The 27,500-nt window shown below is 45.3% G+C and overlaps 7 protein-coding genes and 7 non-coding genes across 14 annotated transcripts in view; 7 read left to right on the top strand and 7 right to left on the bottom strand.

Moving 5' to 3' along the window:
* LOC113101842 (uncharacterized) overlaps positions 1-3,386 on the bottom strand; it is a 3,962-nt gene extending 576 nt beyond the window's left edge. The window contains exons 1-6 of the mRNA XM_026265684.1: positions 2,898-3,386; positions 2,666-2,809; positions 2,388-2,552; positions 1,904-2,192; positions 890-1,799; positions 1-786 (exon numbers count right to left, since the gene is read on the bottom strand). The exon at positions 1-786 is cut by the window's left edge and continues 576 nt beyond it. Coding sequence (XP_026121469.1) covers positions 225-786; positions 890-1,799; positions 1,904-2,192; positions 2,388-2,552; positions 2,666-2,809; positions 2,898-2,948 — 2,121 coding nt within the window. The 5' untranslated portion in view covers positions 2,949-3,386 and the 3' untranslated portion in view covers positions 1-224. The remainder of the gene's footprint in view (positions 787-889; positions 1,800-1,903; positions 2,193-2,387; positions 2,553-2,665; positions 2,810-2,897) is intronic.
* Positions 3,387-3,400: 14 nt separating this feature from the next.
* Positions 3,401-5,107, bottom strand: LOC113101841 (zinc finger protein 630-like). Its single transcript, XM_026265683.1, has 2 exons — positions 4,890-5,107; positions 3,401-3,968 (listed from the first exon to the last, which is right to left on the bottom strand). The coding sequence occupies exon 2, from the start codon at positions 3,959-3,961 to the stop codon at positions 3,410-3,412; it is 552 nt and encodes a 183-aa protein (XP_026121468.1). The 5' UTR covers positions 3,962-3,968; positions 4,890-5,107; the 3' UTR covers positions 3,401-3,409.
* A 438-nt stretch (positions 5,108-5,545) lies between these two features.
* On the bottom strand, positions 5,546-9,419 carry LOC113101843 (uncharacterized). The gene is made up of 6 exons (XM_026265685.1): positions 9,016-9,419; positions 8,784-8,927; positions 8,506-8,670; positions 8,024-8,312; positions 7,010-7,919; positions 5,546-6,906 (listed from the first exon to the last, which is right to left on the bottom strand). The coding sequence occupies exons 1-6, from the start codon at positions 9,064-9,066 to the stop codon at positions 6,345-6,347; spliced, it is 2,121 nt and encodes a 706-aa protein (XP_026121470.1). The 5' UTR covers positions 9,067-9,419; the 3' UTR covers positions 5,546-6,344.
* A 100-nt stretch (positions 9,420-9,519) lies between these two features.
* Positions 9,520-11,227, bottom strand: LOC113101848 (zinc finger protein 630-like). Its single transcript, XM_026265689.1, has 2 exons — positions 11,010-11,227; positions 9,520-10,087 (listed from the first exon to the last, which is right to left on the bottom strand). Exon 2 carries the CDS (start codon positions 10,078-10,080, stop codon positions 9,529-9,531), a length of 552 nt encoding a protein of 183 aa, XP_026121474.1. The 5' UTR covers positions 10,081-10,087; positions 11,010-11,227; the 3' UTR covers positions 9,520-9,528.
* A 1,660-nt stretch (positions 11,228-12,887) lies between these two features.
* On the bottom strand, positions 12,888-14,401 carry LOC113101849 (uncharacterized). The gene is made up of 3 exons (XM_026265690.1): positions 14,148-14,401; positions 13,135-14,043; positions 12,888-13,031 (listed from the first exon to the last, which is right to left on the bottom strand). The coding sequence occupies exons 1-2, from the start codon at positions 14,395-14,397 to the stop codon at positions 13,436-13,438; spliced, it is 858 nt and encodes a 285-aa protein (XP_026121475.1). The 5' UTR covers positions 14,398-14,401; the 3' UTR covers positions 12,888-13,031; positions 13,135-13,435.
* A 3,383-nt stretch (positions 14,402-17,784) lies between these two features.
* Positions 17,785-21,746, bottom strand: LOC113101847 (uncharacterized). Its single transcript, XM_026265688.1, has 6 exons — positions 21,258-21,746; positions 21,026-21,169; positions 20,748-20,912; positions 20,264-20,552; positions 19,250-20,159; positions 17,785-19,146 (listed from the first exon to the last, which is right to left on the bottom strand). Exons 1-6 carry the CDS (start codon positions 21,306-21,308, stop codon positions 18,585-18,587), a joined length of 2,121 nt encoding a protein of 706 aa, XP_026121473.1. The 5' UTR covers positions 21,309-21,746; the 3' UTR covers positions 17,785-18,584.
* A 14-nt stretch (positions 21,747-21,760) lies between these two features.
* On the bottom strand, positions 21,761-23,451 carry LOC113101845 (zinc finger protein 630-like). The gene is made up of 2 exons (XM_026265687.1): positions 23,250-23,451; positions 21,761-22,328 (listed from the first exon to the last, which is right to left on the bottom strand). Exon 2 carries the CDS (start codon positions 22,319-22,321, stop codon positions 21,770-21,772), a length of 552 nt encoding a protein of 183 aa, XP_026121472.1. The 5' UTR covers positions 22,322-22,328; positions 23,250-23,451; the 3' UTR covers positions 21,761-21,769.
* Positions 23,452-24,000: 549 nt separating this feature from the next.
* LOC113101886 (5S ribosomal RNA) lies at positions 24,001-24,119 on the top strand. Its single transcript, XR_003290472.1, has one exon. It is a non-coding gene; the product is annotated as a 5S ribosomal RNA (ribosomal RNA).
* A 358-nt stretch (positions 24,120-24,477) lies between these two features.
* LOC113101855 (5S ribosomal RNA) lies at positions 24,478-24,596 on the top strand. Its single transcript, XR_003290448.1, has one exon. It is a non-coding gene; the product is annotated as a 5S ribosomal RNA (ribosomal RNA).
* Positions 24,597-25,072: 476 nt separating this feature from the next.
* LOC113101864 (5S ribosomal RNA) lies at positions 25,073-25,191 on the top strand. Its single transcript, XR_003290456.1, has one exon. It is a non-coding gene; the product is annotated as a 5S ribosomal RNA (ribosomal RNA).
* Positions 25,192-25,412: 221 nt separating this feature from the next.
* Positions 25,413-25,531, top strand: LOC113101885 (5S ribosomal RNA). The gene has a single exon (XR_003290471.1). It is a non-coding gene; the product is annotated as a 5S ribosomal RNA (ribosomal RNA).
* A 510-nt stretch (positions 25,532-26,041) lies between these two features.
* Positions 26,042-26,160, top strand: LOC113101874 (5S ribosomal RNA). The gene has a single exon (XR_003290467.1). It is a non-coding gene; the product is annotated as a 5S ribosomal RNA (ribosomal RNA).
* A 358-nt stretch (positions 26,161-26,518) lies between these two features.
* Positions 26,519-26,637, top strand: LOC113101853 (5S ribosomal RNA). Its single transcript, XR_003290446.1, has one exon. It is a non-coding gene; the product is annotated as a 5S ribosomal RNA (ribosomal RNA).
* Positions 26,638-27,128: 491 nt separating this feature from the next.
* On the top strand, positions 27,129-27,247 carry LOC113101863 (5S ribosomal RNA). The gene has a single exon (XR_003290455.1). It is a non-coding gene; the product is annotated as a 5S ribosomal RNA (ribosomal RNA).
* The last annotated feature ends 253 nt before the right edge of the window (positions 27,248-27,500 follow it).

Below are 27,500 nucleotides of genomic sequence, written 5' to 3'. Positions count from 1 at the left end.
TAAGAGCAACATAAATAATAATAAAAAACAAACAAGAACATTCTAAAGTAAAACTGGAAAGTGCATTTTTTGAACTTTTGAACTATATAAATAAATTGTTTGTTTGTTTGATTGTGTTACAAAGTGCTTCAAGTACAATCTAATAAACAAACAAGCCTCTTTCTCTCTCCTACAGATGGCACAGGAGAAGTGGCATCACACAGGTACGTTATTTACACAGTTATTTACACAGTTCTCCTCTTTTCCAACTCAACATCCACCACACTTTTAAAGTGTTCAAAGCTGTCGTACACCACATTGTCAAACCCAGAGGTGGTGGATTTCTTAGTGGATGGACAGAAGGAAAATATCTTCTGGGTGCTTTCTGCCATTTTGTCCTTGGAAGGTGTGTACCTCTTCCGCTGTCCACCACAATTAGGCACGTGGCAAGCCCCACATGGCCACGAGGACTTGTTCGGCATGAATGCCTTGACTGTTGGTGCAGGAGGTACAAAGCTCTGGCTGCACGATGGCCCACGAAACAGGACAGAGGGAGCCAGTGGCTGTGCGGGGAGAACCAGCAGTATGGGTGCTGCCGACACAGGGGGTGGTCCATAGGTGGACGCAGCAGGCCTTGGCTGGAGGTGGGTGGACGCAGCAGGCCTTGGCTGGAGGTGGGTGGACGCAGCAGGCCTTGGCTGGAGGTGGGTGGACGCAGCAGGCCTTGGCCGAGTGGAGGAGGACGACGCTGTGGGCTGAACGGGCCAGTCCACAGGAGGCACAGGCTCTGGCTCTTCATCAAATAATCTGGAAGTAAAATAAAATACACATGTAATGAGTATTGATATGAGGTGTGTGCTATTTGCTTTCCACAGGCAACAGGTGAAACAAAGTGCTTATGACAACTTACCTCCGCTTCTCACCACGCCTTTTTCCAGCCTCGTGATGAACGTGCTGGTACTGGACCTGAGGCCGGTCTGGCGGTGGGAGGGATGTTGGTAGCGCAGGAGCTTCCGGGAACGGTGCGTCCGACAGCACTTTCAGGTGAGGCGTCACCTTCGGCAGTACCGTCGCCCCGTAGTTGGCCTTTTTCTCCTCCCTGGCAGCGAAGGTCGAGATGGACTTGGCGTTCAAGTTGGGCAGTGGAATGGCGAGACCGCTGAGGATGGGGTCGTCTTGAACTCGGTCTGCAATCCTCTTATACTGTCCCTTCAAAGAAGCCGTGACCTTGCTGGGGGAGGTGAGCTGATTGGCCGGCGCTCGGTTCTTCAGCATCTTGAGGAGGAGGTAGAGCAAGCGACTGTCCTCGGTCACCTGTGCCGCCGGAGCGTACCTCATGCAGCCAAACTTGGTCTTCTGGGCTGCTCTGGTCTCGGGAGAGTCCGCCCCAAGGCACCGACCGAACAAGGTGTAACCCCACCTGGACTCGTACTGCTTGACGAAGCGGGCCGCGGTCTTGTCGTGGTCGTGGAGAGAGCTGGCGGCGGCGGCGATCTTCTGCCTGAGGTCAGCCGGCACTAAGTGGTGGTCGCTGTTGTCGGCCAGTTCTAGGAGGAGCAATGCCAGTGCCTCCACTTCCTCTATACCTGGCAGATGCAGATGTCGATGTCTCATCAGCACATCTTGCAGGGCAGGACTGTCCTCCTCTTCCACCTGTTCTGCCTGTGTGAGGACGACGTGCTTGCCACAGACTCTGTCTATCGGGTCCTCCTCTGTATCAGAAGACATGCCGAGACCCTCATCCGCCATCTCGTCGTCTTCTTGCTCAGCCGACTCATCGTCGTCCTCCTCCTCCTCCTCACGCGACTGCTCTTCCTCAACTGCAAATATGTAATTGTACTAATCACAAACGTGTCTACACAACAATTGTTTTTTTTTCACCAGGTTTGTCATCATTGTTTAAGTGTGTGATCAAGTACTGTACCTTTCTGCACGTAGTAGTCCCTGGCAGTGAAGCTGGTGGACTGGCACATGGCGTACTCGACACCAAGGAGCTCCTCCTCGTCGGGGTGCTCGTACGCTTCAGGGACCGGCATCGGTGCAGCAAAGTTGGGCTCCAGGACGTGCTCCTTGCCGAAGAGAACCTCAGCCTGCTGGTTGACGCGCTGGATCTGCCGCGCGTCCAAGCACGACGTCTGCCGGCCATGACCACCAGCGACACTGAGCGATGCCATGTGGTGGTTCCACTGCATGGCAAAGGACACCAAGTATACCTGAAACACATTTCCATTTTGACTGTTATTGTGTACAATGTTTGCAAGTGATGACTGGAGCTGTGAAATAAAATGTATCATTGAAACTATCATTGACACTTATCACTATCTATACTATCAATTATACTATATGATGTGCTATATGAACATGTGTCTGCAATGAAGCTTTATATATATTATGTTTTAATCACTCACTTGGAATGGCATAATTCCACATCGCTGTGAAGGGACGGCGTTGAACAGGTGGGCGTGCAACCCCTCCAGAGAGTTGCTGCCACGCCGGCACTTGTGCTTGTTCAGTCGGACGCCGTTCATGACCACCACCTTCACAGACACATACAGCGGTATGCCAGGGGGATCCTGTAACACAACATATTGCAAGGTCCTTATTTATTCTGGTGTCCTTTTGAAATGTTGCCATATACAAGTTTGAATGGTTTTGACACACGATGACCGCAAAGACATTAACCCACCTGCATGCAACTGAGGTGCTTGCTCGCAACTACCCAGTGAGCGTCGACTGCCTCTGGCGACTTGAACAGGTGAATGCCATCGATGTCAAGGCCGGCTGGTCCCTGGAACTCAGCAAGGATGGACTCTATCACCAAAGCAGTTTCCTGTAACACATAGGATATATTCTCAGCATCGAGTGTTTAATCACATTGAACACATGCATTTATTTTCAAAGCTGGATCTGACCAATACCTTAGTCCAGTACGGTTGAATCCATATGTGACAATATCTGGGAAAACCCATCAGATGTTGCTCAGGTACGTTTTCAGTAAGGTCTAAAATTAGATTGAATGTCAGTTTTTTGACAAAATTGGGTTTTCATTAAATTATTATTCTATAACATCTTGCCTATCATCTCTGAATGTATCTTGGCAGAAGTTTCACTAGTTTGATGCAGAAAAATAGCAATTTATAGTAGCAAGCTGAAAAGACTGTCTTTCTCTTTAAGAACACGCGCAGCGTGATAGACTGTCACCTATCAAAATAAACAGAATAAAGGTATATCAATGTGCATTTCCCGACAGTCCTGTGTAAACTACAACGGCACGCAAGTTTTTATAAAAAAAAATGTATCCAACGCGTGAGATGCAGAGCACAAGAGAACAACGGCGTCTGAAGCTGCTCGCTTAAAAGATCTTGCTCGCCTCTCAATCGTCCCTTTTCAAAACGGTTTTCACAGGATGAATTACAAAAGGTAACTGAGTTTATCTTACCTTCAACCTCCTTTCAAGGTGCCATGTGACCGGAGGGAACTCTCTGGCGTACGCGAGCAGTCGCTCCTTCTGCCACTTTAACAGCTCGTTCTGCTCTCCCTGCTGGCAGTACTGGAACAGCAACCACACCAGCCAGCCGACATCGTTTTCTAGAAGCCACTTGAAGGTCTGACCGGCGTACTTCCCGAACACGATGACCAGCTGACCTTTCCACAGCTCACCCCCGGACCTCTTGGCCATCGCCTCTGCTGTCTTGGGATCCAGCCATGTAGGGTCATCAACGGTGCTGGGGGCCTCTGCCACAGACTTTGCTGCCTCTGTACACTGCAGCCTGGCCTCTCCTTGCCGGTACATAACGATGTTGGGGTACTGGTGTTGCTGTTGATGGCTGACCAGCGATGATTTGGTGGTCAAGCTCCTCCTGCAGACATCACAGTCAAAGGTCTCCCTGGCGACGGCATGGATCTTCAGATGCCTCGTCAGGTTGGACTTTTCAGTGAAAGTCTTGTCGCACACGCTGCACCGATGTCTAGGCTTCTCCATGTTTCATCTGGTACAGTAAAACATGAAGAAATGAGTAAAACTAAAAGCAGATGAGGGCTTAAGTACATTTTTATAGACCCTGCAGCCCTCGTAAAAGTAGTAACCAAAAACAGCCCATTCATTCATCACTTTGTTTTTAACATGCAAATAGCAGTTGACATGTTTACATTTCTAAAGCATATTTACACATCGAATTTCAACTCCACACTACTGTAACACTATCTCTTTCATGGTCTTAAGAAGTGAGCTAAAGTGTCTGATCACATTTTTGAAGAATTTCCAGGGATCATCTTCTCCATGTTTCATCTGGTACAGTAAAACATGAATAAATGAGTAAAACTAAAATCAGATGAGGGCTTAAATACATGTTTATAGACCCTGCAGCCCTCGTAAAAGTAGTAACCAAAAACAGCCCATTCATTCATCACTTGTTTATAGCATGCAAATCGCGGTTGACATGTTTACACTTCTAAAGCATATTTACACATCGAATTTCAACTCCACAGAGCTGTAAAACTATCTATATGGTCTTAAGAAGTTAGCGAGAGTGTCTGATCACGTTTTTAAAGAATTTCCAGAGATCGTCAGGTCATTACAGCGGCGATTGGTAGCTCATTCATTCATTTTCAATGCATTTAGCATGCTAATCGCGATTGATATTCTAACACACCTAAAGCATATTTAAGCTTTACATTTCGAGTCCACACAGCAGTAGTACATTCTCCAACGTCTCAACATGTAAAATCAATAGTCTGGTCCCATTTTAAACGCATTTCAGAGATTTTAATGTAAACAAGCGGAGCTAGAAAGTTAGTGTCAGTACGGCGCTGACGAGATATTACCATGTAAAACCTTCAATGTCAGCCAAATTATCACAAAATATATGGAGTTTCATTCATTACTTAGCACATAATTATACCAAACGTACCTTATAGTAAAGAAAACAGTCCAATCGATCATCAATGGCCGCCAGTATTTTTAAAACAGCTCATACAGCTGGATGACGTTTACCGATCCTCGCTCAATGATTGGTCTGTTGAGCACTGAGCTCTGCTCAGCATTGCTCAACCATTGGCTGATCGCTGCTCAGCTCTGCTCAACCATTGGACGGCTGACGATCGCTTAGGTACTTGGAGGAGAATTCGCCTGGGAATGGCTCATGACCCCCCCAAGTACATATATCTCAAACCTGGGATGGATCGAAAATGATCAAAATGAATGGTGCCACCTGGTGGTCAAAGTGTTATTTACAGAAATTGTCATGTACAAGGCCTAGTTTATTGAAATCCTGATTTGTTTTATAATTTTCATAGTTTGAGTTGATGTAGCTGATGAGATTCATATAGTCAAGTGGAAAAGTGTGCAATTGTTACATTTTTGGGCTGAATTAAGAAATATGTGTACACATCATCAAAGACATCAGAGCTGTTCACAGAACTCATTTTTGTGACCACCCAGGGGGTACAGCCAGCGCACGGTGGGGTGTGTTCACACCTCTGGTAGTGACGGAGAAGAAACAAGGACTTCTAGTTGCTCTGATGGGTTTCAAAAGGGATGGGATAGTGTAAAAAAAAAACACAAGCATTCAGAGACTCCAAAATACTTGAAATAGTTTTACAACTTTTATTTTTCACCCAGATTGTGTTTCATTTAAAAGGCAATGCATGGAAACACAAGTAAACAAGATCTGTTTGGTTTAAAGCTCGCTCACCACAACAAGGTACAGATCTACGAGCGAGAACACGAGAGACAAACATTTACTACCATTTGCAAACATTTTGTTAAACATGGAAGCTGACAGATATACAAACATCACAAGGACACGCACACATAAATAACATTAATAATAATCAAAAACAATTAAAAACACAAACTTTTGATTTGTACAGGCCCAAGCCCAATAAAGAACAGGATTATCCAAAGACTCAGGTCACTAATCAACAAATAAAGTGTTTTCTTTGGCAAATTTTTGTTAAACATGAAGCAGACAAAGACACAGATTATCTGAACATGAACAATCACTTAAGGGTTATGAAAACTGATTGTGTTAGATCAGAACTGATTAAGGCTAAAATGATTGAGGTTAGATTGGCCTTGATATTGAACATAGGCCAGAACATGTTTGTATAAAAAAAAAAAAGATACTACAAAGTGCATTTTAAGAGCAACATAAATAATAATAAAAAACAAACAAGAACATTCTAAAGTAAAACTGGAAAGTGCATTTTTTGAACTTTTGAACTATATAAATAAATTGTTTGTTTGTTTGATTGTGTTACAAAGTGCTTCAAGTACAATCTAATAAACAAACAAGCCTCTTTCTCTCTCCTACAGATGGCACAGGAGAAGTGGCATCACACAGGTACGTTATTTACACAGTTATTTACACAGTTCTCCTCTTTTCCAACTCAACATCCACCACACTTTTAAAGTGTTCAAAGCTGTCGTACACCACATTGTCAAACCCAGAGGTGGTGGATTTCTTAGTGGATGGACAGAAGGAAAATATCTTCTGGGTGCTTTCTGCCATTTTGTCCTTGGAAGGTGTGTACCTCTTCCGCTGTCCACCACAATTAGGCACGTGGCAAGCCCCACATGGCCACGAGGACTTGTTCGGCATGAATGCCTTGACTGTTGGTGCAGGAGGTACAAAGCTCTGGCTGCACGATGGCCCACGAAACAGGACAGAGGGAGCCAGTGGCTGTGCGGGGAGAACCAGCAGTATGGGTGCTGCCGACACAGGGGGTGGTCCATAGGTGGACGCAGCAGGCCTTGGCTGGAGGTGGGTGGACGCAGCAGGCCTTGGCTGGAGGTGGGTGGACGCAGCAGGCCTTGGCTGGAGGTGGGTGGACGCAGCAGGCCTTGGCCGAGTGGAGGAGGACGACGCTGTGGGCTGAACGGGCCAGTCCACAGGAGGCACAGGCTCTGGCTCTTCATCAAATAATCTGGAAGTAAAATAAAATACACATGTAATGAGTATTGATATGAGGTGTGTGCTATTTGCTTTCCACAGGCAACAGGTGAAACAAAGTGCTTATGACAACTTACCTCCGCTTCTCACCACGCCTTTTTCCAGCCTCGTGATGAACGTGCTGGTACTGGACCTGAGGCCGGTCTGGCGGTGGGAGGATGTTGGTAGCGGCAGGAGCTTCCGGGAACGGTGCGTCCGACAGCACTTTCAGGTGAGGCGTCACCTTCGGCAGTACCGTCGCCCCGTAGTTGGCCTTTTTCTCCTCCCTGGCAGCGAAGGTCGAGATGGACTTGGCGTTCAAGTTGGGCAGTGGAATGGCGAGACCGCTGAGGATGGGGTCGTCTTGAACTCGGTCTGCAATCCTCTTATACTGTCCCTTCAAAGAAGCCGTGACCTTGCTGGGGGAGGTGAGCTGATTGGCCGGCGCTCGGTTCTTCAGCATCTTGAGGAGGAGGTAGAGCAAGCGACTGTCCTCGGTCACCTGTGCCGCCGGAGCGTACCTCATGCAGCCAAACTTGGTCTTCTGGGCTGCTCTGGTCTCGGGAGAGTCCGCCCCAAGGCACCGACCGAACAAGGTGTAACCCCACCTGGACTCGTACTGCTTGACGAAGCGGGCCGCGGTCTTGTCGTGGTCGTGGAGAGAGCTGGCGGCGGCGGCGATCTTCTGCCTGAGGTCAGCCGGCACTAAGTGGTGGTCGCTGTTGTCGGCCAGTTCTAGGAGGAGCAATGCCAGTGCCTCCACTTCCTCTATACCTGGCAGATGCAGATGTCGATGTCTCATCAGCACATCTTGCAGGGCAGGACTGTCCTCCTCTTCCACCTGTTCTGCCTGTGTGAGGACGACGTGCTTGCCACAGACTCTGTCTATCGGGTCCTCCTCTGTATCAGAAGACATGCCGAGACCCTCATCCGCCATCTCGTCGTCTTCTTGCTCAGCCGACTCATCGTCGTCCTCCTCCTCCTCCTCACGCGACTGCTCTTCCTCAACTGCAAATATGTAATTGTACTAATCACAAAACGTGTCTACACAACAATTGTTTTTTTTCACCAGGTTTGTCATCATTGTTTAAGTGTGTGATCAAGTACTGTACCTTTCTGCACGTAGTAGTCCCTGGCAGTGAAGCTGGTGGACTGGCACATGGCGTACTCGACACCAAGGAGCTCCTCCTCGTCGGGGTGCTCGTACGCTTCAGGGACCGGCATCGGTGCAGCAAAGTTGGGCTCCAGGACGTGCTCCTTGCCGAAGAGAACCTCAGCCTGCTGGTTGACGCGCTGGATCTGCCGCGCGTCCAAGCACGACGTCTGCCGGCCATGACCACCAGCGACACTGAGCGATGCCATGTGGTGGTTCCACTGCATGGCAAAGGACACCAAGTATACCTGAAACACATTTCCATTTTGACTGTTATTGTGTACAATGTTTGCAAGTGATGACTGGAGCTGTGAAATAAAATGTATCATTGAAACTATCATTGACACTTATCACTATCTATACTATCAATTATACTATATGATGTGCTATATGAACATGTGTCTGCAATGAGCTTATATATATTATGTTTTAATCACTCACTTGGAATGGCATAATTCCACATCGCTGTGAAGGGACGGCGTTGAACAGGTGGGCGTGCAACCCCTCCAGAGAGTTGCTGCCACGCCGGCACTTGTGCTTGTTCAGTCGGACGCCGTTCATGACCACCACCTTCACAGACACATACAGCGGTATGCCAGGGGGATCCTGTAACACAACATATTGCAAGGTCCTTATTTATTCTGGTGTCCTTTTGAAATGTTGCCATATACAAGTTTGAATGGTTTTGACACACGATGACCGCAAAGACATTAACCCACCTGCATGCAACTGAGGTGCTTGCTCGCAACTACCCAGTGAGCGTCGACTGCCTCTGGCGACTTGAACAGGTGAATGCCATCGATGTCAAGGCCGGCTGGTCCCTGGAACTCAGCAAGGATGGACTCTATCACCAAAGCAGTTTCCTGTAACACATAGGATATATTCTCAGCATCGAGTGTTTAATCACATTGAACACATGCATTTATTTTCAAAGCTGGATCTGACCAATACCTTAGTCCAGTACGGTTGAATCCATATGTGACAATATCTGGGAAAACCCATCAGATGTTGCTCAGGTACGTTTTCAGTAAGGTCTAAAATTAGATTGAATGTCAGTTTTTTGACAAAATTGGGTTTTCATTAAATTATTATTCTATAACATCTTGCCTATCATCTCTGAATGTATCTTGGCAGAAGTTTCACTAGTTTGATGCAGAAAAATAGCAATTTATAGTAGCAAGCTGAAAAGACTGTCTTTCTCTTTAAGAACACGCGCAGCGTGATAGACTGTCACCTATCAAAATAAACAGAATAAAGGTATATCAATGTGCATTTCCCGACAGTCCTGTGTAAACTACAACGGCACGCAAGTTTTTATAAAAAAAAATGTATCCAACGCGTGAGATGCAGAGCACAAGAGAAACAACGGCGTCTGAAGCTGCTCGCTTAAAAGATCTTGCTCGCCTCTCAATCGTCCCTTTTCAAAACGGTTTTCACAGGATGAATTACAAAAGGTAACTGAGTTTATCTTACCTTCAACCTCCTTTCAAGGTGCCATGTGACCGGAGGGAACTCTCTGGCGTACGCGAGCAGTCGCTCCTTCTGCCACTTTAACAGCTCGTTCTGCTCTCCCTGCTGGCAGTACTGGAACAGCAACCACACCAGCCAGCCGACATCGTTTTCTAGAAGCCACTTGAAGGTCTGACCGGCGTACTTCCCGAACACGATGACCAGCTGACCTTTCCACAGCTCACCCCCGGACCTCTTGGCCATCGCCTCTGCTGTCTTGGGATCCAGCCATGTAGGGTCATCAACGGTGCTGGGGGCCTCTGCCACAGACTTTGCTGCCTCTGTACACTGCAGCCTGGCCTCTCCTTGCCGGTACATAACGATGTTGGGGTACTGGTGTTGCTGTTGATGGCTGACCAGCGATGATTTGGTGGTCAAGCTCCTCCTGCAGACATCACAGTCAAAGGTCTCCCTGGCGACGGCATGGATCTTCAGATGCCTCGTCAGGTTGGACTTTTCAGTGAAAGTCTTGTCGCACACGCTGCACCGATGTCTAGGCTTCTCCATGTTTCATCTGGTACAGTAAAACATGAAGAAATGAGTAAAACTAAAAGCAGATGAGGGCTTAAGTACATTTTTATAGACCCTGCAGCCCTCGTAAAAGTAGTAACCAAAAACAGCCCATTCATTCATCACTTTGTTTTTAACATGCAAATAGCAGTTGACATGTTTACATTTCTAAAGCATATTTACACATCGAATTTCAACTCCACACTACTGTAACACTATCTCTTTCATGGTCTTAAGAAGTGAGCTAAAGTGTCTGATCACATTTTTGAAGAATTTCCAGGGATCATCTTCTCCATGTTTCATCTGGTACAGTAAAACATGAATAAATGAGTAAAACTAAAATCAGATGAGGGCTTAAATACATGTTTATAGACCCTGCAGCCCTGTAAAAGTAGTAACCAAAAACAGCCCATTCATTCATCACTTGTTTATAGCATGCAAATCGCGGTTGACATGTTTACACTTCTAAAGCATATTTACACATCGAATTTCAACTCCACAGAGCTGTAAAACTATCTATATGGTCTTAAGAAGTTAGCGAGAGTGTCTGATCACGTTTTTAAAAGAATTTCCAGAGATCGTCAGGTCATTACAGCGGCGATTGGTAGCTCATTCATTCATTTTCAATGCATTTAGCATGCTAATCGCGATTGATATTCTAACACACCTAAAGCATATTTAAGCTTTACATTTCGAGTCCACACAGCAGTAGTACATTCTCCAACGTCTCAACATGTAAAATCAATAGTCTGGTCCCATTTTAAACGCATTTCAGAGATTTTAATGTAAACAAGCGGAGCTAGAAAGTTAGTGTCAGTACGGCGCTGACGAGATATTACCATGTAAAACCTTCAATGTCAGCCAAATTATCACAAAAATATATGGAGTTTCATTCATTACTTAGCACATAATTATACCAAACGTACCTTATAGTAAAGAAAACAGTCCAATCGATCATCAATGGCCGCCAGTATTTTTAAAACAGCTCATACAGCTGGATGACGTTTACCGATCCTCGCTCAATGATTGGTCTGTTGAGCACTGAGCTCTGCTCAGCATTGCTCAACCATTGGCTGATCGCTGCTCAGCTCTGCTCAACCATTGGACGGCTGACGATCGCTTAGGTACTTGGAGGAGAATTCGCCTGGGAATGGCTCATGACCCCCCCAAGTACATATATCTCAAACCTGGGATGGATCGAAAATGATCAAAATGAATGGTGCCACCTGGTGGTCAAAGTGTTATTTACAGAAATTGTCATGTACAAGGCCTAGTTTATTGAAATCCTGATTTGTTTTATAATTTTCATAGTTTGAGTTGATGTAGCTGATGAGATTCATATAGTCAAGTGGAAAAGTGTGCAATTGTTACATTTTTGGGCTGAATTAAGAAATATGTGTACACATCATCAAAGACATCAGAGCTGTTCACAGAACTCATTTTTGTGACCACCCAGGGGGTACAGCCAGCGCACGGTGGGGTGTGTTCACACCTCTGGTAGTGACGGAGAAGAAACAAGGACTTCTAGTTGCTCTGATGGGTTTCAAAAGGGATGGGATAGTGTAAAAAAAAAACACAAGCATTCAGAGACTCCAAAATACTTGGAAATACTTTTACAACTTTTATTTTTCACCCAGATTGTGTTTCATTTAAAAGGCAATGCATGGAAAACACAAGTAAACAAGATCTGTTTGGTTTAAAGCTCGCTCACCACAACAAGGTACAGATCTACGAGCGAGAACACGAGAGACAAACATTTACTACCATTTGCAAACATTTTGTTAAACATGGAAGCTGACAGATATACAAACATCACAAGGACACGCACACATAAATAACATTAATAATAATCAAAAACAATTAAAAACACAAACTTTTGATTTGTACAGGCCCAAGCCCAATAAAGAACAGGATTATCCAAAGACTCCAGGTCACTAATCAACAAATAAAGTGTTTTCTTTGGCAAATTTTTGTTAAACATGAAGCAGACAAAGACACAGATTATCTGAACATGAACAATCACTTAAGGGTTATGAAAACTGATTGTGTTAGATCAGAACTGATTAAGGCTAAAATGATTGAGGGTTAGATTGGCCTTGATATTGAACATAGGCCAGAACATGTTTGTATAAAAAAAAAAAAAGATACTACAAAGTGCATTTTAAGAGCAACATAAATAATAATAAAAAACAAAACAAGAACATTCTAAAGTAAAACTGGAAAGTGCATTTTTTGAACTTTTGAACTATATAAATAAATTGTTTGTTTGTTTGATTGTGTTACAAGTGCTTCAAGTACAATCTAATAAACAAACAAGCCTCTTTCTCTCTCCTACAGATGGCACAGGAGAAGTGGCATCACACAGGTACGTTATTTACACAGTTATTTACACAGTTCTCCTCTTTCCAACTCAACATCCACCACACTTTTAAAGTGTTCAAAGCTGTCGTACACCACATTGTCAAACCCAGAGGGTGGTGGATTTCTTAGTGGATGGACAGAAGGAAAATATCTTCTGGGTGCTTTCTGCCATTTTGTCCTTGGAAGGTGTGTACCTCTTCCGCTGTCCACCACAATTAGGCACGTGGCAAGCCCCACATGGCCACGAGGACTTGTTCGGCATGAATGCCTTGACTGTTGGTGCAGGAGGTACAAAGCTCTGGCTGCACGATGGCCCACGAAACAGGACAGAGGGAGCCAGTGGCTGTGCGGGGAGAACCAGCAGTATGGGTGCTGCCGACACAGGGGGTGGTCCATAGGTGGACGCAGCAGGCCTTGGCTGGAGGTGGGTGGACGCAGCAGGCCTTGGCTGGAGGTGGGTGGACGCAGCAGGCCTTGGCTGGAGGTGGGTGGACGCAGCAGGCCTTGGCCGAGTGGAGGAGGACGACGCTGTGGGCTGAACGGGCCAGTCCACAGGAGGCACAGGCTCTGGCTCTTCATCAAATAATCTGGAAGTAAAATAAAATACACATGTAATGAGTATTGATATGAGGTGTGTGCTATTTGCTTTCCACAGGCAACAGGTGAAACAAAGTGCTTATGACAACTTACCTCCGCTTCTCACCACGCCTTTTTCCAGCCTCGTGATGAACGTGCTGGTACTGGACCTGAGGCCGGTCTGGCGGTGGGAGGGATGTTGGTAGCGCAGGAGCTTCCGGGAACGGTGCGTCCGACAGCACTTTCAGGTGAGGCGTCACCTTCGGCAGTACCGTCGCCCCGTAGTTGGCCTTTTTCTCCTCCCTGGCAGCGAAGGTCGAGATGGACTTGGCGTTCAAGTTGGGCAGTGGAATGGCGAGACCGCTGAGGATGGGGTCGTCTTGAACTCGGTCTGCAATCCTCTTATACTGTCCCTTCAAAGAAGCCGTGACCTTGCTGGGGAGGTGAGCTGATTGGCCGGCGCTCGGTTCTTCAGCATCTTGAGGAGGAGGTAGAGCAAGCGACTGTCCTCGGTCACCTGTGCCGCCGGAGCGTACCTCATGCAGCCAAACTTGGTCTTCTGGGCTGCTCTGGTCTCGGGAGAGTCCGCCCCAAGGCACCGACCGAACAAGGTGTAACCCCACCTGGACTCGTACTGCTTGACGAAGCGGGCCGCGGTCTTGTCGTGGTCGTGGAGAGAGCTGGCGGCGGCGGCGATCTTCTGCCTGAGGTCAGCCGGCACTAAGTGGTGGTCGCTGTTGTCGGCCAGTTCTAGGAGGAGCAATGCCAGTGCCTCCACTTCCTCTATACCTGGCAGATGCAGATGTCGATGTCTCATCAGCACATCTTGCAGGGCAGGACTGTCCTCCTCTTCCACCTGTTCTGCCTGTGTGAGGACGACGTGCTTGCCACAGACTCTGTCTATCGGGTCCTCCTCTGTATCAGAAGACATGCCGAGACCCTCATCCGCCATCTCGTCGTCTTCTTGCTCAGCCGACTCATCGTCGTCCTCCTCCTCCTCCTCACGCGACTGCTCTTCCTCAACTGCAAATATGTAATTGTACTAATCACAAACGTGTCTACACAACAATTGTTTTTTTTTCACCAGGTTTGTCATCATTGTTTAAGTGTGTGATCAAGTACTGTACCTTTCTGCACGTAGTAGTCCCTGGCAGTGAAGCTGGTGGACTGGCACATGGCGTACTCGACACCAAGGAGCTCCTCCTCGTCGGGGTGCTCGTACGCTTCAGGGACCGGCATCGGTGCAGCAAAGTTGGGCTCCAGGACGTGCTCCTTGCCGAAGAGAACCTCAGCCTGCTGGTTGACGCGCTGGATCTGCCGCGCGTCCAAGCACGACGTCTGCCGGCCATGACCACCAGCGACACTGAGCGATGCCATGTGGTGGTTCACTGCATGGCAAAGGACACCAAGTATACCTGAAACACATTTCCATTTTGACTGTTATTGTGTACATGTTTGCAAGTGATGACTGGAGCTGTGAAATAAAATGTATCATTGAAACTATCATTGACACTTATCACTATCTATACTATCAATTATACTATATGATGTGCTATATGAACATGTGTCTGCAATGAAGCTTTATATATATTATGTTTTAATCACTCACTTGGAATGGCATAATTCCACATCGCTGTGAAGGGACGGCGTTGAACAGGTGGGCGTGCAACCCCTCCAGAGAGTTGCTGCCACGCCGGCACTTGTGCTTGTTCAGTCGGACGCCGTTCATGACCACCACCTTCACAGACACATACAGCGGTATGCCAGGGGGATCCTGTAACACAACATATTGCAAGGTCCTTATTTATTCTGGTGTCCTTTTGAAATGTTGCCATATACAAGTTTGAATGGTTTTGACACACGATGACCGCAAAGACATTAACCCACCTGCATGCAACTGAGGTGCTTGCTCGCAACTACCCAGTGAGCGTCGACTGCCTCTGGCGACTTGAACAGGTGAATGCCATCGATGTCAAGGCCGGCTGGTCCCTGGAACTCAGCAAGGATGGACTCTATCACCAAAGCAGTTTCCTGTAACACATAGGATATATTCTCAGCATCGAGTGTTTAATCACATTGAACACATGCATTTATTTTCAAAGCTGGATCTGACCAATACCTTAGTCCAGTACGGTTGAATCCATATGTGACAATATCTGGGAAAACCCATCAGATGTTGCTCAGGTACGTTTTCAGTAAGGTCTAAAATTAGATTGAATGTCAGTTTTTTGACAAAATTGGGTTTTCATTAATTATTATTCTATAACATCTTGCCTATCATCTCTGAATGTATCTTGGCAGAAGTTTCACTAGTTTGATGCAGAAAAATAGCAATTTATAGTAGCAAGCTGAAAAGACTGTCTTTCTCTTTAAGAACACGCGCAGCGTGATAGACTGTCACCTATCAAAATAAACAGAATAAAGGTATATCAATGTGCATTTCCCGACAGTCCTGTGTAAACTACAACGGCACGCAAGTTTTTATAAAAAAAAATGTATCCAACGCGTGAGATGCAGAGCACAAGAGAACAACGGCGTCTGAAGCTGCTCGCTTAAAAGATCTTGCTCGCCTCTCAATCGTCCCTTTTCAAAACGGTTTTCACAGGATGAATTACAAAAGGTAACTGAGTTTATCTTACCTTCAACCTCCTTTCAAGGTGCCATGTGACCGGAGGGAACTCTCTGGCGTACGCGAGCAGTCGCTCCTTCTGCCACTTTAACAGCTCGTTCTGCTCTCCCTGCTGGCAGTACTGGAACAGCAACCACACCAGCCAGCCGACATCGTTTTCTAGAAGCCACTTGAAGGTCTGACCGGCGTACTTCCCGAACACGATGACCAGCTGACCTTTCCACAGCTCACCCCCGGACCTCTTGGCCATCGCCTCTGCTGTCTTGGGATCCAGCCATGTAGGGTCATCAACGGTGCTGGGGGCCTCTGCCACAGACTTTGCTGCCTCTGTACACTGCAGCCTGGCCTCTCCTTGCCGGTACATAACGATGTTGGGGTACTGGTGTTGCTGTTGATGGCTGACCAGCGATGATTTGGTGGTCAAGCTCCTCCTGCAGACATCACAGTCAAAGGTCTCCCTGGCGACGGCATGGATCTTCAGATGCCTCGTCAGGTTGGACTTTCAGTGAAAGTCTTGTCGCACACGCTGCACCGATGTCTAGGCTTCTCCATGTTTCATCTGGTACAGTAAAACATGAAGAAATGAGTAAAACTAAAAGCAGATGAGGGCTTAAGTACATTTTTATAGACCCTGCAGCCCTCGTAAAAGTAGTAACCAAAAACAGCCCATTCATTCATCACTTTGTTTTTAACATGCAAATAGCAGTTGACATGTTTACATTTCTAAAGCATATTTACACATCGAATTTCAACTCCACACTACTGTAACACTATCTCTTTCATGGTCTTAAGAAGTGAGCTAAAGTGTCTGATCACATTTTTGAAGAATTTCCAGGGATCATCTTCTCCATGTTTCATCTGGTACAGTAAAACATGAATAAATGAGTAAAACTAAAATCAGATGAGGGCTTAAATACATGTTTATAGACCCTGCAGCCCTCGTAAAAGTAGTAACCAAAAACAGCCCATTCATTCATCACTTGTTTATAGCATGCAAATCGCGGTTGACATGTTTACACTTCTAAAGCATATTTACACATCGAATTTCAACTCCACAGAGCTGTAAAACTATCTATATGGTCTTAAGAAGTTAGCGAGAGTGTCTGATCACGTTTTTAAAGAATTTCCAGAGATCGTCAGGTCATTACAGCGGCGATTGGTAGCTCATTCATTCATTTTCAATGCATTTAGCATGCTAATCGCGATTGATATTCTAACACACCTAAAGCATATTTAAGCTTTACATTTCGAGTCCACACAGCAGTAGTACATTCTCCAACGTCTCAACATGTAAAATCAATAGTCTGGTCCCATTTTAAACGCATTTCAGAGATTTTAATGTAAACAAGCGGAGCTAGAAAGTTAGTGTCAGTACGGCGCTGACGAGATATTACCATGTAAAACCTTCAATGTCAGCCAAATTATCACAAAATATATGGAGTTTCATTCATTACTTAGCACATAATTATACCAAACGTACCTTATAGTAAAGAAAACAGTCCAATCGATCATCAATGGCCGCCAGTATTTTTAAAACAGCTCATACAGCTGGATGACGTTTACCGATCCTCGCTCAATGATTGGTCTGTTGAGCACTGAGCTCTGCTCAGCATTGCTCAACCATTGGCTGATCGCTGCTCAGCTCTGCTCAACCATTGGACGGCTGACGATCGCTTAGGTACTTGGAGGAGAATTCGCCTGGGAATGGCTCATGACCCCCCAAGTACATATATCTCAAACCTGGGATGGATCGAAAATGATCAAAATGAATGGTGCCACCTGGTGGTCAAAGTGTTATTTACAGAAATTGTCATGTACAAGGCCTAGTTTATTGAAATCCTGATTTGTTTTATAATTTTCATAGTTTGAGTTGATGTAGCTGATGAGATTCATATAGTCAAGTGGAAAAGTGTGCAATTGTTACATTTTTGGGCTGAATTAAGAAATATGTGTACACATCATCAAAGACATCAGAGCTGTTCACAGAACTCATTTTTGTGACCACCCAGGGGGTACAGCCAGCGCACGGTGGGGTGTGTTCACACCTCTGGTAGTGACGGAGAAGAAACAAGGACTTCTAGTTGCTCTGATGGGTTTCAAAAGGGATGGGATAGTGTAAAAAAAAAACACAAGCATTCAGAGACTCCAAAATACTTGAAATAGTTTTACAACTTTTATTTTTCACCCAGATTGTGTTTCATTTAAAAGGCAATGCATGGAAACACAAGTAAACAAGATCTGTTTGGTTTAAAGCTCGCTCACCACAACAAGGTACAGATCTACGAGCGAGAACACGAGAGACAAACATTTACTACCATTTGCAAACATTTTGTTAAACATGGAAGCTGACAGATATACAAACATCACAAGGACACGCACACATAAATAACATTAATAATAATCAAAAACAATTAAAAACACAAACTTTTGATTTGTACAGGCCCAAGCCCAATAAAGAACAGGATTATCCAAAGACTCAGGTCACTAATCAACAAATAAAGTGTTTTCTTTGGCAAATTTTTGTTAAACATGAAGCAGACAAAGACACAGATTATCTGAACATGAACAATCACTTAAGGGTTATGAAAACTGATTGTGTTAGATCAGAACTGATTAAGGCTAAAATGATTGAGGTTAGATTGGCCTTGATATTGAACATAGGCCAGAACATGTTTGTATAAAAAAAAAAAAAGATACTACAAAGTGCATTTTAAGAGCAACATAAATAATAATAAAAAACAAACAAGAACATTCTAAAGTAAAACTGGAAAGTGCATTTTTTGAACTTTTGAACTATATAAATAAATTGTTTGTTTGTTTGATTGTGTTACAAAGTGCTTCAAGTACAATCTAATAAACAAACAAGCCTCTTTCTCTCTCCTACAGATGGCACAGGAGAAGTGGCATCACACAGGTACGTTATTTACACAGTTATTTACACAGTTCTCCTCTTTTCCAACTCAACATCCACCACACTTTTAAAGTGTTCAAAGCTGTCGTACACCACATTGTCAAACCCAGAGGTGGTGGATTTCTTAGTGGATGGACAGAAGGAAAATATCTTCTGGGTGCTTTCTGCCATTTTGTCCTTGGAAGGTGTGTACCTCTTCCGCTGTCCACCACAATTAGGCACGTGGCAAGCCCCACATGGCCACGAGGACTTGTTCGGCATGAATGCCTTGACTGTTGGTGCAGGAGGTACAAAGCTCTGGCTGCACGATGGCCCACGAAACAGGACAGAGGGAGCCAGTGGCTGTGCGGGGAGAACCAGCAGTATGGGTGCTGCCGACACAGGGGGTGGTCCATAGGTGGACGCAGCAGGCCTTGGCTGGAGGTGGGTGGACGCAGCAGGCCTTGGCTGGAGGTGGGTGGACGCAGCAGGCCTTGGCTGGAGGTGGGTGGACGCAGCAGGCCTTGGCCGAGTGGAGGAGGACGACGCTGTGGGCTGAACGGGCCAGTCCACAGGAGGCACAGGCTCTGGCTCTTCATCAAATAATCTGGAAGTAAAATAAAATACACATGTAATGAGTATTGATATGAGGTGTGTGCTATTTGCTTTCCACAGGCAACAGGTGAAACAAAGTGCTTATGACAACTTACCTCCGCTTCTCACCACGCCTTTTTCCAGCCTCGTGATGAACGTGCTGGTACTGGACCTGAGGCCGGTCTGGCGGTGGGAGGGATGTTGGTAGCGCAGGAGCTTCCGGGAACGGTGCGTCCGACAGCACTTTCAGGTGAGGCGTCACCTTCGGCAGTACCGTCGCCCCGTAGTTGGCCTTTTTCTCCTCCCTGGCAGCGAAGGTCGAGATGGACTTGGCGTTCAAGTTGGGCAGTGGAATGGCGAGACCGCTGAGGATGGGGTCGTCTTGAACTCGGTCTGCAATCCTCTTATACTGTCCCTTCAAAGAAGCCGTGACCTTGCTGGGGGAGGTGAGCTGATTGGCCGGCGCTCGGTTCTTCAGCATCTTGAGGAGGAGGTAGAGCAAGCGACTGTCCTCGGTCACCTGTGCCGCCGGAGCGTACCTCATGCAGCCAAACTTGGTCTTCTGGGCTGCTCTGGTCTCGGGAGAGTCCGCCCCAAGGCACCGACCGAACAAGGTGTAACCCCACCTGGACTCGTACTGCTTGACGAAGCGGGCCGCGGTCTTGTCGTGGTCGTGGAGAGAGCTGGCGGCGGCGGCGATCTTCTGCCTGAGGTCAGCCGGCACTAAGTGGTGGTCGCTGTTGTCGGCCAGTTCTAGGAGGAGCAATGCCAGTGCCTCCACTTCCTCTATACCTGGCAGATGCAGATGTCGATGTCTCATCAGCACATCTTGCAGGGCAGGACTGTCCTCCTCTTCCACCTGTTCTGCCTGTGTGAGGACGACGTGCTTGCCACAGACTCTGTCTATCGGGTCCTCCTCTGTATCAGAAGACATGCCGAGACCCTCATCCGCCATCTCGTCGTCTTCTTGCTCAGCCGACTCATCGTCGTCCTCCTCCTCCTCCTCACGCGACTGCTCTTCCTCAACTGCAAATATGTAATTGTACTAATCACAAACGTGTCTACACAACAATTGTTTTTTTTTCACCAGGTTTGTCATCATTGTTTAAGTGTGTGATCAAGTACTGTACCTTTCTGCACGTAGTAGTCCCTGGCAGTGAAGCTGGTGGACTGGCACATGGCGTACTCGACACCAAGGAGCTCCTCCTCGTCGGGGTGCTCGTACGCTTCAGGGACCGGCATCGGTGCAGCAAAGTTGGGCTCCAGGACGTGCTCCTTGCCGAAGAGAACCTCAGCCTGCTGGTTGACGCGCTGGATCTGCCGCGCGTCCAAGCACGACGTCTGCCGGCCATGACCACCAGCGACACTGAGCGATGCCATGTGGTGGTTCCACTGCATGGCAAAGGACACCAAGTATACCTGAAACACATTTCCATTTTGACTGTTATTGTGTACAATGTTTGCAAGTGATGACTGGAGCTGTGAAATAAAATGTATCATTGAAACTATCATTGACACTTATCACTATCTATACTATCAATTATACTATATGATGTGCTATATGAACATGTGTCTGCAATGAAGCTTTATATATATTATGTTTTAATCACTCACTTGGAATGGCATAATTCCACATCGCTGTGAAGGGACGGCGTTGAACAGGTGGGCGTGCAACCCCTCCAGAGAGTTGCTGCCACGCCGGCACTTGTGCTTGTTCAGTCGGACGCCGTTCATGACCACCACCTTCACAGACACATACAGCGGTATGCCAGGGGGATCCTGTAACACAACATATTGCAAGGTCCTTATTTATTCTGGTGTCCTTTTGAAATGTTGCCATATACAAGTTTGAATGGTTTTGACACACGATGACCGCAAAGACATTAACCCACCTGCATGCAACTGAGGTGCTTGCTCGCAACTACCCAGTGAGCGTCGACTGCCTCTGGCGACTTGAACAGGTGAATGCCATCGATGTCAAGGCCGGCTGGTCCCTGGAACTCAGCAAGGATGGACTCTATCACCAAAGCAGTTTCCTGTAACACATAGGATATATTCTCAGCATCGAGTGTTTAATCACATTGAACACATGCATTTATTTTCAAAGCTGGATCTGACCAATACCTTAGTCCAGTACGGTTGAATCCATATGTGACAATATCTGGGAAAACCCATCAGATGTTGCTCAGGTACGTTTTCAGTAAGGTCTAAAATTAGATTGAATGTCAGTTTTTTGACAAAATTGGGTTTTCATTAAATTATTATTCTATAACATCTTGCCTATCATCTCTGAATGTATCTTGGCAGAAGTTTCACTAGTTTGATGCAGAAAAATAGCAATTTATAGTAGCAAGCTGAAAAGACTGTCTTTCTCTTTAAGAACACGCGCAGCGTGATAGACTGTCACCTATCAAAATAAACAGAATAAAGGTATATCAATGTGCATTTCCCGACAGTCCTGTGTAAACTACAACGGCACGCAAGTTTTTATAAAAAAAAATGTATCCAACGCGTGAGATGCAGAGCACAAGAGAACAACGGCGTCTGAAGCTGCTCGCTTAAAAGATCTTGCTCGCCTCTCAATCGTCCCTTTTCAAAACGGTTTTCACAGGATGAATTACAAAAGGTAACTGAGTTTATCTTACCTTCAACCTCCTTTCAAGGTGCCATGTGACCGGAGGGAACTCTCTGGCGTACGCGAGCAGTCGCTCCTTCTGCCACTTTAACAGCTCGTTCTGCTCTCCCTGCTGGCAGTACTGGAACAGCAACCACACCAGCCAGCCGACATCGTTTTCTAGAAGCCACTTGAAGGTCTGACCGGCGTACTTCCCGAACACGATGACCAGCTGACCTTTCCACAGCTCACCCCCGGACCTCTTGGCCATCGCCTCTGCTGTCTTGGGATCCAGCCATGTAGGGTCATCAACGGTGCTGGGGGCCTCTGCCACAGACTTTGCTGCCTCTGTACACTGCAGCCTGGCCTCTCCTTGCCGGTACATAACGATGTTGGGGTACTGGTGTTGCTGTTGATGGCTGACCAGCGATGATTTGGTGGTCAAGCTCCTCCTGCAGACATCACAGTCAAAGGTCTCCCTGGCGACGGCATGGATCTTCAGATGCCTCGTCAGGTTGGACTTTTCAGTGAAAGTCTTGTCGCACACGCTGCACCGATGTCTAGGCTTCTCCATGTTTCATCTGGTACAGTAAAACATGAAGAAATGAGTAAAACTAAAAGCAGATGAGGGCTTAAGTACATTTTTATAGACCCTGCAGCCCTCGTAAAAGTAGTAACCAAAAACAGCCCATTCATTCATCACTTTGTTTTTAACATGCAAATAGCAGTTGACATGTTTACATTTCTAAAGCATATTTACACATCGAATTTCAACTCCACACTACTGTAACACTATCTCTTTCATGGTCTTAAGAAGTGAGCTAAAGTGTCTGATCACATTTTTGAAGAATTTCCAGGGATCATCTTCTCCATGTTTCATCTGGTACAGTAAAACATGAATAAATGAGTAAAACTAAAATCAGATGAGGGCTTAAATACATGTTTATAGACCCTGCAGCCCTCGTAAAAGTAGTAACCAAAAACAGCCCATTCATTCATCACTTGTTTATAGCATGCAAATCGCGGTTGACATGTTTACACTTCTAAAGCATATTTACACATCGAATTTCAACTCCACAGAGCTGTAAAACTATCTATATGGTCTTAAGAAGTTAGCGAGAGTGTCTGATCACGTTTTTAAAGAATTTCCAGAGATCGTCAGGTCATTACAGCGGCGATTGGTAGCTCATTCATTCATTTTCAATGCATTTAGCATGCTAATCGCGATTGATATTCTAACACACCTAAAGCATATTTAAGCTTTACATTTCGAGTCCACACAGCAGTAGTACATTCTCCAACGTCTCAACATGTAAAATCAATAGTCTGGTCCCATTTTAAACGCATTTCAGAGATTTTAATGTAAACAAGCGGAGCTAGAAAGTTAGTGTCAGTACGGCGCTGACGAGATATTACCATGTAAAACCTTCAATGTCAGCCAAATTATCACAAAATATATGGAGTTTCATTCATTACTTAGCACATAATTATACCAAACGTACCTTATAGTAAAGAAAACAGTCCAATCGATCATCAATGGCCGCCAGTATTTTTAAAACAGCTCATACAGCTGGATGACGTTTACCGATCCTCGCTCAATGATTGGTCTGTTGAGCACTGAGCTCTGCTCAGCATTGCTCAACCATTGGCTGATCGCTGCTCAGCTCTGCTCAACCATTGGACGGCTGACGATCGCTTAGGTACTTGGAGGAGAATTCGCCTGGGAATACCAGGTGCTGTAAGCTTTTTGGAAATTTTTCACTTAGTATATAATAATTTTGCCAAAAAATAGAGTCAATGCCGGATCTCTGAATCTTAGCAGGTTTGGGCCTGGTTAGTACATGGATGGGAGACTGCCTGTTAATACCAGGTGCTGTAAGCTTTTTGGACATTTTTCACTTAGTATATAATAATTTTGCCAAAAAATAGAGTCAATGCCCGATCTCTGAATATTTGCAGCTTTGGGCGTGGTTAGTACATGGATGGGAGACTGCCTGGGAATACCAGGTGCTTTAATCTTTTTGGAAAATTTCACGAATTATATAATAATCTTTCATTAAAAAAAAAAAAAAAAAAAAGAGTCAATGCCCGATCTCTGAATCTTAGCAGGTTTAGGTCTGGTTAGTACTTTGATGAGAGACTGCCTAGGAATACCAGGTGCTTTAAGCTTTTGGGTTTTCTTTCCTACTTATATAATGTACTGGCGATAAGATTGGCTGGTCTTTAAATAGCCCTATCTTTGCAACAGACTTCGCTTACGGCCATACCAACCTGGCTATGCCCGATCTCGTCTGATCTCGGAAGCTAAGCAGGTTTGGGCCTGGTTAGTACTTGGATGGGAGACCGCCTGGGAATACCAGGTGCTGTAAGCTTTTTGGAAATTTTTCACTTAGTATATAATAATTTTGCCAAAAAATAGAGTCAATGCCGGATCTCTGAATCTTAGCAGGTTTGGGCCTGGTTAGTACATGGATGGGAGACTGCCTGTTAATACCAGGTGCTGTAAGCTTTTTGGAAATTTTTCACTTAGTATATAATAATTTTGCCATAAAATAGAGTCAATGCCCGATCTCTGAATCTTAGCAGGTTTAGGTCTGGTTAGTACTTTGATGAGAGACTGCCTAGGAATACCAGGTGCTTTAAGCTTTTGGGCTTTCTTTCCTACTTATATAATGTACTGGCGATAAGATTGGCTGCTCTTTAACTAGCCCTATCTTTGCAGCAGACTTCGCTTATGGCCATACCAACCTGGCTATGCCCGATCTCGTCTGATCTCGGAAGCTAAGCAGGTTTGGGCCTGGTTAGTACTTGGATGGGAGACCCCCTGGGAAAACCAGGTGCTGTAAGCTATTTGGACATTTTTCACTTAGTTTATAATAATTTTTCCAAAAAATAGTCAATGCCCGATCTCTGAATCTTAGCAGGTTTAGGTCTGGTTAGTACTTTGATGAGAGACTGCCTAGGAATACCAGGTGCTTTAAGCTTTTGGTTTTTCTTTCCTACTTTCCTACTAGAGTCAATGCCCGATCTCTGAATCTTAGCAGGTTTGGGCCTGGTTAGTACTTGGATGGGAGACCGCCTGGGAATACCAGGTGCTGTAAGCTTTTTGGACATTTTTCACTTAGTATATAATAATTTTGCCAAAAAATAGAGTCAATGCCCGATCTCTGAATCTTAGCAGGTTTAGGTCTGGTTAGTACTTTGATGAGAGACTGCCTAGGAATACCAGGTGCTTTAAGCTTTTGGGCTTTCTTTCCTACTTATATAATGTACTGGCGATAAGATTGGCTGCTCTTTAAATAGCCCTCTCTTTGCAGCAGACTTAGCTTACCGCCATACCAACCTGGCTATGCCCGATCTCGTCTGATCTCGGAAGCTAAGCAGGTTTGGGCCTGGTTAGTACTTGGATGGGAGACCGCCTGGGAATACCAGGTACTGTAAGCTTTTTGGACATTTTTCACTTAGTTTATAATAATTTTGCCAAAAAATAGAGTCAATGCCCGATTTCTGAATCTTAGCAGGTTTAGGTCTGGTTAGTACTTTGATGAGAGACTGCCTAGGAATACCAGGTGCTTTAAGCTTTTGGGTTTTCTTTCCTACTTATATAATGTACTGGCGATAAGATTGGCTGGTCTTTAAATAGCCCTCTCATTGCAGCAGACTTCGCTTACGGCCATACCAACCTGGCTATGCCCGATCTCGTCTGATCTCGGAAGCTAAGCAGGTTTGGGCCTGGTTAGTACTTGGATGGGAGACCGCCTGGGAATACCAGGTGCTGTAAGCTTTTTGGAAATTTTTCACTTAGTATATAATAATTTTGCCAAAAAATAGAGTCAATGCCGGATCTCTGAATCTTAGCAGGTTTGGGCCTGGTTAGTACATGGAAGGGAGACTGCCTGTTAATACCAGGTGCTGTAAGCTTTTTGGACATTTTTCACTTAGTATATAATAATTTTGCCAAAAAATAGAGTCAATGCCCGATCTCTGAATATTTGCAGCTTTGGGCGTGGTTAGTACATGGATGGGAGACTGCCTGGGAATACCAGGTGCTTTAATCTTTTTGGAAAATTTCACGAATTATATAATAATCTTTCATTAAAAAAAAAAAAAAAAAAAAAAGAGTCAATGCCCGATCTCTGAATCTTAGCAGGTTTAGGTCTGGTTAGTACTTTGATGAGAGACTGCCTAGGAATACCAGGTGCTTTAAGCTTTTGGGTTTTCTTTCCTACTTATATAATGTACTGGCGATAAGATTGGCTGGTCTTTAAATAGCCCTCTCTTTGCAACAGACTTCGCTTACGGCCATACCAACCTGGCTATGCCCGATCTCGTCTGATCTCGGAAGCTAAGCAGGTTTGGGCCTGGTTAGTACTTGGATGGGAGACCGCCTGGGAATACCAGGTGCTGTAAGCTTTTTGGAAATTTTTCACTTAGTATATAATAATTTTGCCAAAAAATAGAGTCAATGCCGGATCTCTGAATCTTAGCAGGTTTGGGCCTGGTTAGTACATGGATGGGAGACTGCCTGTTAATACCAGGTGCTGTAAGCTTTTTGGAAATTTTTCACTTAGTATATAATAATTTTGCCATAAAATAGAGTCAATGCCCGATCTCTGAATCTTAGCAGGTTTAGGTCTGGTTAGTACTTTGATGAGAGACTGCCTAGGAATACCAGGTGCTTTAAGCTTTTGGGCTTTCTTTCCTACTTGTATAATGTACTGGCGATAAGATTGGCTGCTCTTTAAATAGCCCTATCTTTGCAGCAGACTTCGCTTACGGCCATACCAACCTGGCTATGCCCGATCTCGTCTGATCTCGGAAGCTAAGCAGGTTTGGGCCTGGTTAGTACTTGGATGGGAGACCCCCTGGGAATACCAGGTGCTGTAAGCTATTTGGACATTTTTCACTTAGTTTATAATAATTTTGCCAAAAAATAGTCAATGCCCGATCTCTGAATCTTAGCAGGTTTAGGTCTGGTTAGTACTTTGATGAGAGACTGCCTAGGAATACCAGGTGCTTTAAGCTTTTGGGTTTTCTTTCCTACTTTCCTACTAGAGTCAATGCCCGATCTCTGAATCTTAGCAGGTTTAGGCCTGGTTAGTACTTGGATGGGAGACCGCCTGGGAATACCAGGTGCTTTAATCTTTTTGGAAAATTTCACGAATTATATAATAATCTTTCATTAAAAAAAAAAAAAAAAAAAAAAGAGTCAATGCCCGATCTCTGAATCTTAGCAGGTTTAGGTCTGGTTAGTACTTTGATGAGAGACTGCCTAGGAATACCAGGTGCTTTAAGCTTTTGGGTTTTCTTTCCTACTTATATAATGTACTGGCGATAAGATTGGCTGGTCTTTAAATAGCCCTCTCATTGCAGCAGACTTCGCTTACGGCCATACCAACCTGGCTATGCCCGATCTCGTCTGATCTCGGAAGCTAAGCAGGTTTGGGCCTGGTTAGTACTTGGATGGGAGACCGCCTGGGAATACCAGGTGCTGTAAGCTTTTTGGAAATTTTTCACTTAGTATATAATAATTTTGCCAAAAAATAGAGTCAATGCCGGATCTCTGAATCTTAGCAGGTTTGGGCCTGGTTAGTACATGGATGGGAGACTGCCTGTTAATACCAGGTGCTGTAAGCTTTTTGGACATTTTTCACTTAGTATATAATAATTTTGCCAAAAAATAGAGTCAATGCCCGATCTCTGAATATTTGCAGCTTTGGGCGTGGTTAGTACATGGATGGGAGACTGCCTGG

Source organism: Carassius auratus, unplaced genomic scaffold, assembly GCF_003368295.1.
Source record: "Carassius auratus strain Wakin unplaced genomic scaffold, ASM336829v1 scaf_tig00217656, whole genome shotgun sequence".
Taxonomy (NCBI): domain Eukaryota; kingdom Metazoa; phylum Chordata; class Actinopteri; order Cypriniformes; family Cyprinidae; genus Carassius; species Carassius auratus.
Note: the sequence above shows the minus strand (reverse complement) of the source record. Positions and strands in the feature narration are given on the sequence as shown.